Genomic DNA, 11,177 nt, shown 5'->3' with positions numbered 1-11,177 from the left:
ATGATGGGGAAATCATGGAGGAATGTATCCGCCTCATGAGCACTTTGGATCGGATGAAATTGTTGCCTGGAGGACCCCCAATCATGGTTCTCACAAAACTTTAAGTTTTCAAACTGGTGTCTGGAGGAATGCAAGGGGAGTTGTCAGGGGACTCGACCCGCCTCAAGAGGCACTATTTTGGGATACATTTTATCCATTTTCACCCCTTTTTATGGTTCTTCCAAAAAGTTAACTTAGACTTTTTCCGACTCTGGAGAAAGGTATGGGGAGTTGTCAGGGGACTCTACCTGCCTTTTGGAACACTATTTTCGGATACAATTTATCCATTTTCACCCTTTTCTCTGGTTCTTCCAAAAGTTGACTTGTACTTTTTCCCACCCTGGAGAAAGGTATGGGGAGTTGTCAGGGGACTCTACCCGCCTTATGGAACACTATTTTGGCCGTCCACCGTGCGCCCTCTGGGTCGTACCCGAAACTGTCGGGTATCCTTTGGGAGAATCAGACTCTGGAGGAACGTGAGGGGAGATTACAGGGATCTCTGCCCGCCTAACGAGTGCCTAAATGGGACACCGCACCATGATGCAAATGAAAACAAACACTGATTTGAAAATAAGCTGAGTGCGTCTTTCGTGAGTCTTTTCACGCTTCCTTCTTTTTTACCCACGATTCTGGTGACATTTCCCGGTACCGAAATGCTCAAGAATACAGGTCGGATGGCGGTCCGTTGTCCGATCTGCAATAGCTCCTACCGTGCCCTGAGCAAGCACCTACAGAGGAACCATGGTGTGCGTAACTTGGATGAAAGAAAAATTCTGCTGTTGTTGGCCAACGGACGGACCAACATTAGGCTCCATCCCTGTACCATTCTGGGATGCGAGTACCACGGCACAAGGCTGGATCGCCACTTGGCCAGAGACCATGTTGAGCTGGCCCGGGAGGAACTACATGTGGTTCAAAATCAAATGAAAATGACAGTGGCCAAGAAGGAGCTTTATGAACTCCAAATGACAAACCCCACCATAGAAATGATTACCGCTTGGGCTGTTGACACGGTGGCAGACGACGATATACTGTCACAACCTCCACCCTTGTCCCCGGTGAATGAATGTGACAACCCGGACTGCAAAGAATGGAGGCTGGAGGCTAACGCAGTGAGGGCTCAGCGGGACATATATGCTGCTGAGGTGAAATCCCTGCGCTGCAAGTTGCAGCAGAGGATAAAGGACAAGCGACAGAGGATGGATCAGCGGGCCGGGGACATGCCCGCGTTCGATGGGGAGGAACGAGAGCGGGTCATTCTGAAGAAACGACCCCGACCAGAGTCGACACCAACGAGGCTGTCCAAGTCGAAAGGTCCCTCCTGCAGCAAGTCTCCCATTCCTGCCTGCAGCACGTCTCCCATTCCCGCCTGCAGCACGTCTCCCATTCCCGCCTGCAGCAAGTCCCCCACTGGCTCTCACACCCATTCACCCAGCTCCTCAGAGCCTGCATCCATCCATACCGAGGCCTCGTCAACCTCCCCTCCCATAAATTCCCCCTGGTTCCGGGGCAGGGGCCGGGGAAATATAATGCGGGACATAACATTCCCACGGATCATGGGTAAGTGTTTTGGCTATGTGACACATGCAGTTTCTGTAACACATCATGTGTTGTCATTAAAGTACTGTTTATATTTCACAGAGGAGTATCTGCAAGGATACCGGGAGCATTATGCAGGTATCGACCCACCAGTGAGGCTCCAGGAAAACACAGTCTCCAAACTAAGCAGAGTGAAGTCGTTCCTCAGTTTCATGGCACACGGTTTCAATCGCCTGTCTGACTGGCTCTTTTTGAGGGATCTCAAGAGGATACGCGGGTGGTCCCGGAGCCTGATGAAGTCAAGCCTTCAGGTCACGACCTCCGACTTCTACATCAAGAATATATCACACTTTCTCAAGTACATGGCCGACACACCGTGCAAGGGGAGCAGGCTCAGCCAAACCGACATGATTTTAATCAAACGGGAAGTAGTTGCCATCCTGAAGTCCCTGAAGAGAAAAGTACTTATCCACCAGATGCAAGTGAAGCGTGACAAGATGGAAGGTCTGCCGAGCCACAACGACCTAATGACATGCTTGACTTCGACCACCACTCGCATCCCTCAGCTCCTGGATGTGATGGCCAGCAATCCGACTACCGCGACCCGGACACTGCTCTATGGGTATATGACTCTTCATTGGAGCTGCATTTATGGCCACCGTCCGGGGGTCTACTCCAACATGACCAACGCCGAGGTCCGAAAGGCGGATACAACTGGCACTGCCTTCGGTTACCTGGTTCATGTGAGTGCTATTAATCAATGTATTTATTCTGGCAGTTATATGCATGATTGACATTGTATTGACACTCTCTATCTCTGTCATAACAGGTAAGTAACCACAAGACGGCCAACGCGTTCGGGGAGGCGCAGCTGTACCTCACCGTAGAAGAATTTGGATGGATGAAGAGGTGGCTGGAAATTAAGGGTACGCTGACCTGCACCCAGAGCCGTTACTTTCTGTACACAGAGGGGAAGAACCCGTTCAGGAAGCTTGCCTACTCCCTGAGGTTGGCATGGGCTGATGTGGGGCTCCGCAGTCCCATTAACTTCACCGACCTCCGCACAGTCCACGCCGATAATGCGAAGAGGTTTCAAGACAAAGGCAACCGCCAAAGAGTGAGTGATTTCATGTGTCACAACACTGCAACTGCGGACAAATTTTACGCGAATAATCCTTCTTTGAAGGAGGCTGCGGACATTCGGTTGCTCTTCACAGAGTCACTTCAAGCAGCGGCGGCGGCATCGACAGCAGCAGCAGCGGGAAATGAAGACACTTTTGCGGGTATTGACATCGACAGTGACAACTCTGGAGAGGAGCACAGCCCGGCTCCCTACCAAGACTCCCTACCAAGACATGTCCCGAAGAGGGACCAGTCACTGGCCGAACACAACCCCTCAGACATGGGTGAAGAGAGGGTGCCATACTCTGTCCCAACTTCACCCACTGTTGCCAGTGATCAACTTGTAAATATGCAGTGTGTTGTTGTAATCAGTCCCCTTGTAAATACGTTATATCCTGTTTGAATGTATTTATTACTGTCAATATTACTGTAAATAAAGTTTGTTAAAATTAATAAGTCTTCTGTTTTTAAATCCCACTATGGGTTTTCTTCTTTTAAGATCCCCAGGGGCACGATATTCTGGTTCTGGTGGTAGCATGTAGGTGTTTAGTCCGAGTGAGGAGTGCTCAAGTGTGGGATGATTTGTAAGGTAGAAGAGGGTAAAACAAGTTAAAGTGTGAACCTCCAGCAGGGCAGGTGGTGCTGTGAAGAAGGCCGACTATGGGTGCCGATGGGCGGACGGCAAAGCACCGCAAAGTAGACCCCCTTTAAGTGTAGCCAGGGGCACGAGCAAAATCCTCCATGGAGGTTGGGTGCTGCTGCTGTGAAGAAGGCCGACTATGGGTGCCGATGGGCGGACGGCAAAGCACCGCAAAGTAGACCCCCTTTAAGTGTAGCCAGGGGCACGAGCAAAATCCTCCATGGAGGTTGGGTGCTGCTGCTGTGAAGAAGGCCGACTATGGGTGCCGATGGGCGGACGGCAAAGCACCGCAAAGTAGACCCCCTTTAAGTGTAGCCAGGGGCACGAGCAAAATCCTCCATGGAGGTTGGGTGCTGCTGCTGTGAAGAAGGCCGACTATGGGTGCCGATGGGCGGACGGCAAAGCACCGCAAAGTAGACCCCCTTTAAGTGTAGCCAGGGGCACGAGCAAAATCCTCCATGGAGGTTGGGTGCTGCTGCTGTGAAGAAGGCCGACTATGGGTGCCGATGGGCGGACGGCAAAGCACCGCAAAGTAGACCCCCTTTAAGTGTAGCCAGGGGCACGAGCAAAATCCTCCATGGAGGTTGGGTGCTGCTGCTGTGAAGAAGGCCGACTATGGGTGCCGATGGGCGGACGGCAAAGCACCGCAAAGTAGACCCCCTTTAAGTGTAGCCAGGGGCACGAGCAAAATCCTCCATGGAGGTTGGGTGCTGCTGCTGTGAAGAAGGCCGACTATGGGTGCCGATGGGCGGACGGCAAAGCACCGCAAAGTAGACCCCCTTTAAGTGTAGCCAGGGGCACGAGCAAAATCCTCCATGGAGGTTGGGTGCTGCTGCTGTGAAGAAGGCCGACTATGGGTGCCGATGGGCGGACGGCAAAGCACCGCAAAGTAGACCCCCTTTAAGTGTAGCCAGGGGCACGAGCAAAATCCTCCATGGAGGTTGGGTGCTGCTGCTGTGAAGAAGGCCGACTATGGGTGCCGATGGGCGGACGGCAAAGCACCGCAAAGTAGACCCCCTTTAAGTGTAGCCAGGGGCACGAGATTCTTGAGGGTGTGATCATCTTGGTTTAGTCCGTGGGGGAGTGCTTAAGTTCGGGGGCCCGGGGACCCAAGGTGCTCGAGGTTCTGGAGGTACATGGGAGGGATCCTGGAGCTCCTCAGTCCGTGTTTTGGGGGTCTTGGAGCGGCCCCGAAGAGGTGCCTTTGTCGGTGTACCTAATGGGTAAGAAAGCCAGTCTACACAGGTCGTGAAATGTGATTGAAATGTACAGAGTGCTGTACATTTCAATCACTTTGAATGGGAGTCGTGAGGTGTGGATGAAATGGCCATATCTCCCTTAAATTCACAGCAACGTTACCCATCTTTCACACACTAATTCATGGGTAACAGAGCCATGTGCACCATGCATTTAAAGTAATGTTAGCCAGCTTTCAGACACTAATTCGTGGGGAAGAAAGTCACCCTGGTCGGGTCGGGAAATGTGATTGAAATGGACAGATTCCTGTACATTTCAATCACTTTTAATGGGAGTCGTGAGGTGTGGATGAAATGGCCATATCTTCCTTAAATTCACATCAAACTCACCCATCTTTCACACACTAATTCATGGGTAACAGAGCCATGTGCACACTGTATTTAAAGGGCTGCAGGAACACTTTACCCGCCTTGTAAACACCTTCTCCTGGGTAAAACAATCCATGTATTTCCGCCTGCTTTCCATCAGCACCCGCCAGTCATTTCAAACGGTTTCAAATCGTTTTTTCACTTTTAAAAAGAGCTTTCTGCCCTGGCGCAATTATATCTAATCATTATTACCGTCGTGGAGGAGCTGCAGGAACACTTTACCCGCCTTCTAAACACTTATTCCTGGCTAAAACAATCAATGTATTTCCCCCAGGGTCACAGCCTGCTGCTGCTGCTGCGGCGGCTGCTGCTGCTGCTGCTGCTGCTGCTCTCCCTCCCTAAATTCACATCAAACTCACCCAGCTTTCACACACTATTTCATGGGTAATAAAGCCATGTGCACACTGTATTTAAAGTAATGTTAGCCAGCTTTCAGACACTAATTCCTGGGGAAGAAAGTCACCCTGGACGGGTCATCAAATGTGATTGAAATGGACAGATTCCTGTACATTTCAATCACTTTTAATGGGAGTCGTGAGGTGTGGATGAAATGGCCATATCTTCCTTAAATTCACATCAAACTCACCCAGCTTTCACACACTATTTCATGGGTAATAAAGCCATGTGCACACTGTATTTAAAGTAATGTTAGCCAGCTTTCAGACACTAATTCCTGGGGAAGAAAGTCACCCTGGACGGGTCATCAAATGTGATTGAAATGGACAGATTCCTGTACATTTCAATCACTTTTAATGGGAGTCGGTGTGGATGGCCTGTTGAATCCGATTTTGAGCACTCTTTTCCCCGCATAAACTAGTTTAAATCACCGTTAAACACTTATTCTGTTGATGTCTATATAACCGACTTCCCGCTATGCATTAAGTCGGTTATATGGACCCTGTACACTAGGCATACCGCGGAAGGTAGTAAATGTCCAACCATTGTACCCTCTGGTCCCTAGGGTATGGTAGGGAGTCTTGGTAGGGAGCCGGGCTGTGCTCCTCTCCAGAGTTGTCACTGTCGATGTCAATACCCGCAAAAGTGTCTTCATTTCCCGCTGCTGCTGCTGTCGATGCCGCCGCCGCTGCTTGAAGTGACTCTGTGAAGAGCAACCGAATGTCCGCAGCCTCCTTCAAAGAAGGATTATTTGCGTAAAATTTGTCCGCAGTTGCAGTGTTGTGACACATGAAATCACTCACTCTTTGGCGGTTGCCTTTGTCTTGAAACCTCTTCGCATTATCGGCGTGGACTGTGCGGAGGTCGGTGAAGTTAATGGGACTGCGGAGCCCCACATCAGCCCATGCCAACCTCAGGGAGTAGGCAAGCTTCCTGAACGGGTTCTTCCCCTCTGTGTACAGAAAGTAACGGCTCTGGGTGCAGGTCAGCGTACCCTTAATTTCCAGCCACCTCTTCATCCATCCAAATTCTTCTACGGTGAGGTACAGCTGCGCCTCCCCGAACGCGTTGGCCGTCTTGTGGTTACTTACCTGTTATGACAGAGATAGAGAGTGTCAATACAATGTCAATCATGCATATAACTGCCAGAATAAATACATTGATTAATAGCACTCACATGAACCAGGTAACCGAAGGCAGTGCCAGTTGTATCCGCCTTTCGGACCTCGGCGTTGGTCATGTTGGAGTAGACCCCCGGACGGTGGCCATAAATGCAGCTCCAATGAAGAGTCATATACCCATAGAGCAGTGTCCGGGTCGCGGTAGTCGGATTGCTGGCCATCACATCCAGGAGCTGAGGGATGCGAGTGGTGGTCGAAGTCAAGCATGTCATTAGGTCGTTGTGGCTCGGCAGACCTTCCATCTTGTCACGCTTCACTTGCATCTGGTGGATAAGTACTTTTCTCTTCAGGGACTTCAGGATGGCAACTACTTCCCGTTTGATTAAAATCATGTCGGTTTGGCTGAGCCTGCTCCCCTTGCACGGTGTGTCGGCCATGTACTTGAGAAAGTGTGATATATTCTTGATGTAGAAGTCGGAGGTCGTGACCTGAAGGCTTGACTTCATCAGGCTCCGGGACCACCCGCGTATCCTCTTGAGATCCCTCAAAAAGAGCCAGTCAGACAGGCGATTGAAACCGTGTGCCATGAAACTGAGGAACGACTTCACTCTGCTTAGTTTGGAGACTGTGTTTTCCTGGAGCCTCACTGGTGGGTCGATACCTGCATAATGCTCCCGGTATCCTTGCAGATACTCCTCTGTGAAATATAAACAGTACTTTAATGACAACACATGATGTGTTACAGAAACTGCATGTGTCACATAGCCAAAACACTTACCCATGATCCGTGGGAATGTTATGTCCCGCATTATATTTCCCCGGCCCCTGCCCCGGAACCAGGGGGAATTTATGGGAGGGGAGGTTGACGAGGCCTCGGTATGGATGGATGCAGGCTCTGAGGAGCTGGATGAATGGGTGTGAGAGCCAGTGGGGGACTTGCTGCAGGCGGGAATGGGAGACGTGCTGCAGGCGGGAATGGGAGACGTGCTGCAGGCAGGAATGGGAGACTTGCTGCAGGAGGGACCTTTCGACTTGGACAGCCTCGTTGGTGTCGACTCTGGTCGGGGTCGTTTCTTCAGAATGACCCGCTCTCGTTCCTCCCCATCGAACGCGGGCATGTCCCCGGCCCGCTGATCCATCCTCTGTCGCTTGTCCTTTATCCTCTGCTGCAACTTGCAGCGCAGGGATTTCACCTCAGCAGCATATATGTCCCGCTGAGCCCTCACTGCGTTAGCCTCCAGCCTCCATTCTTTGCAGTCCGGGTTGTCACATTCATTCACCGGGGACAAGGGTGGAGGTTGTGACAGTATATCGTCGTCTGCCACCGTGTCAACAGCCCAAGCGGTAATCATTTCTATGGTGGGGTTTGTCATTTGGAGTTCATAAAGCTCCTTCTTGGCCACTGTCATTTTCATTTGATTTTGAACCACATGTAGTTCCTCCCGGGCCAGCTCAACATGGTCTCTGGCCAAGTGGCGATCCAGCCTTGTGCCGTGGTACTCGCATCCCAGAATGGTACAGGGATGGAGCCTAATGTTGGTCCGTCCGTTGGCCAACAACAGCAGAATTTTTCTTTCATCCAAGTTACGCACACCATGGTTCCTCTGTAGGTGCTTGCTCAGGGCACGGTAGGAGCTATTGCAGATCGGACAACGGACCGCCATCCGACCTGTATTCTTGAGCATTTCGGTACCGGGAAATGTCACCAGAATCGTGGGTAAAAAAGAAGGAAGCGTGAAAAGACTCACGAAAGACGCACTCAGCTTATTTTCAAATCAGTGTTTGTTTTCATTTGCATCATGGTGCGGTGTCCCATTTAGGCACTCGTTAGGCGGGCAGAGATCCCTGTAATCTCCCCTCACGTTCCTCCAGAGTCTGATTCTCCCAAAGGATACCCGACAGTTTCGGGTACGACCCAGAGGGCGCACGGTGGACGGCCAGGGCGAGGCCGCCACACCGCGCTGGAGTCAGGGTCCCGGTGAGGCGCAGGACGGAGCACCCGGCAGTAGCCTCCAGCAGACCCCCGCGCGGTTCCCTCGTCCCTCAGAAGAGGTGGAGAGGCGGAGGGGTGGGTCTTTTCATCTGCTGGCGGGTTGCCGGGATAACAGTATCCTCCGGGGAGGCATTGAACCCTTCTCAACTGCCCCCCGGAGGAGGCAGGGGAGTCAGGTACCCAGAGGGTGGACGGCCAGGGCGAGGCCGCCACACCGCGCTGGAGTCAGGGTCCCGGTGAGGCGCAGGACGGAGCACCCGGCAGTAGCCTCCAGCAGACCCCCGCGCGGTTCCCTCGTCCCTCAGAAGAGGTGGAGAGGCGGAGGGGTGGGTCTTTTCATCTGCTGGCGGGTTGCCGGGATAACAGTATCCTCCGGGGAGGCATTGAACCCTTCTCAACTGCCCCCCGGAGGAGGCAGGGGAGTCAGGTACCCAGAGGGTGGACGGCCAGGGCGAGGCCGCCACACCGCGCTGGAGTCAGGGTCCCGGTGAGGCGCAGGACGGAGCACCCGGCAGTAGCCTCCAGCAGACCCCCGCGCGGTTCCCTCGTCCCTCAGAAGAGGTGGAGAGGCGGAGGGGTGGGTCTTTTCATCTGCTGGCGGGTTGCCGGGATAACAGTATCCTCCGGGGAGGCATTGAACCCCTCTCAACTGCCCCCCGGAGGAGGCAGGGGAGTCAGGTACCCAGAGGGTGGACGGCCAGGGTGAGGCCGCCACAACCAGAGAACCAGAAAAAAGGGGTGAAATGGGAAAAAAGTACCCCAAAATAGTGTTCCATAAGGCGGGTAGAGTCCCCTGACAACTCCCCATACCTTTCTCCAGGGTGGGAAAAAGTACAAGTCAACTTTTGGAAGAACCAGAGAAAAGGGTGAAAATGGATAAATTGTATCCGAAAATAGTGTTCCAAAAGGCAGGTAGAGTCCCCTGACAACTCCCCATACCTTTCTCCAGGGTGGGAAAAAGTTTAAGTCAACTTTTGGAAGAACCAGAGAAAAGGGTGAAAATGGATAAATTGTATCCGAAAATAGTGTTCCAAAAGGCAGGTAGAGTCCCCTGACAACTCCCCATACCTTTCTCCAGGGTGGGAAAAAGTTTAAGTCAACTTTTGGAAGAACCAGAGAAAAGGGTGAAAATGGATAAATTGTATCCGAAAATAGTGTTCCAAAAGGCAGGTAGAGTCCCCTGACAACTCCCCATACCTTTCTCCAGGGTGGGAAAAAGTTTAAGTCAACTTTTGGAAGAACCAGAGAAAAGGGTGAAAATGGATAAATTGTATCCGAAAATAGTGTTCCAAAAGGCAGGTAGAGTCCCCTGACAACTCCCCCTACCTTTCTCCAGAGTCGGAAAAAGTCTAAGTTAACTTTTTGGAAGAACCATAAAAAGGGGTGAAAATGGATAAAATGTATCCCAAAATAGTGCCTCTTGAGGCGGGTCGAGTCCCCTGACAACTCCCCTTGCATTCCTCCAGACACCAGTTTGAAAACTTAAAGTTTTGTGAGAACCATGATTGGGGGTCCTCCAGGCAACAATTTCATCCGATCCAAAGTGCTCATGAGGCGGATACATTCCTCCATGATTTCCCCATCATGTGAAAATAGCTCGTTTTTTTCTAAGTGCTCTCAAAAACCGGGTTTCCGATTTCGTGCAGATGGTAGCTTGGAAAAGATGAATGAATTTTTGGACGGAGGAGGGGAGCTCTCGTTTCCCCTCTCCGTTGTAAATTGCAACGGGGGAGTGCAAAAGTCTCCGGGGCTTCGTTCCGAAGCGCCGAAGACTTGACCCCCTCCCCCGTTGGCACTTAGCCGTTTTTCAAGAATTTTCAAAAACTTAATTTTTGATTATTTTAACATATAATTGACCGTTTTCTTTACTTTTTTTTGCTTTCCACGGGTGGAGGCGCATGGCAGGCCGCATATGAGCTTCCAAATTCGGCCTGGAACGTCCGGGAATTATGGGTTAAGCTCCATATACTGACGACTCCCATTAAAAGTGATTGAAATGTACAGGAATCTGTCCATTTCAATCACATTTGACGACGCATGCAGGGTGACCCTGGCTACACTTAAAGGGGGTCTACTTTGCGGTGCTTTACCGTCCGCCCATCGGCACCCATAGTCGGCCTTATTCACAGCAGCAACACCCAACCTCCATGGAGGATGTTGCTCGTGCCCCTGGCTACACTTAAAGGGGGTCTACTTTGCGGTGCTTTACCGTCCGCCCATCGGCACCCATAGTCGGCCTTATTCACAGCAGCAACACCCAACCTCCATGGAGGATGTTGCTCGTGCCCCTGGCTACACTTAAAGGGGGTCTACTTTGCGGTGCTTTACCGTCCGCCCATCGGCACCCATAGTCGGCCTTATTCACAGCAGCAACACCCAACCTCCATGGAGGATTTTGCTCGTGCCCCTGGCTACACTTAAAGGGGGTCTACTTTGCGGTGCTTTACCGTCCGCCCATCGGCACCCATAGTCGGCCTTATTCACAGCAGCAACACCCAACCTCCAGTGGAGGATGTTATCATGCCCCTGGCAACACTGGTAAACACTGGTAACATATGTCTAGCCGCTGACAGGAACTTGACATCGGAACTTGACATCGCATTTCCATTGAGCGGACTCCCGTACATGGGAAGGGCAAGTCCCACGGTACCTCCGTTCATAAGGCTGACATTTGCCTTACTCTATTTAGCGCTATACTTGAA

At 51.6% G+C, this 11,177-nt stretch overlaps 1 protein-coding gene across 1 annotated transcript; it reads left to right on the top strand.

The window, feature by feature from the left end:
- The first annotated feature begins 2,033 nt into the window (after positions 1 to 2,033).
- LOC139433453 (uncharacterized) lies at positions 2,034 to 3,156 on the top strand. Its single transcript, XM_071202474.1, has 2 exons — positions 2,034 to 2,321; positions 2,408 to 3,156. The coding sequence occupies exons 1-2, from the start codon at positions 2,055 to 2,057 to the stop codon at positions 3,101 to 3,103; spliced, it is 963 nt and encodes a 320-aa protein (XP_071058575.1). The 5' UTR covers positions 2,034 to 2,054; the 3' UTR covers positions 3,104 to 3,156.
- Positions 3,157 to 11,177: the final 8,021 nt, after the last annotated feature.

The sequence above is a fragment of the Pseudochaenichthys georgianus genome, unplaced genomic scaffold, assembly GCF_902827115.2.
Source record: "Pseudochaenichthys georgianus unplaced genomic scaffold, fPseGeo1.2 scaffold_458_arrow_ctg1, whole genome shotgun sequence".
NCBI classification, from domain to species: Eukaryota; Metazoa; Chordata; class Actinopteri; order Perciformes; family Channichthyidae; genus Pseudochaenichthys; species Pseudochaenichthys georgianus.
The sequence above is the reverse complement of the archived record's forward strand: the minus strand, read 5'-3'. Positions and strand labels throughout refer to the sequence as shown.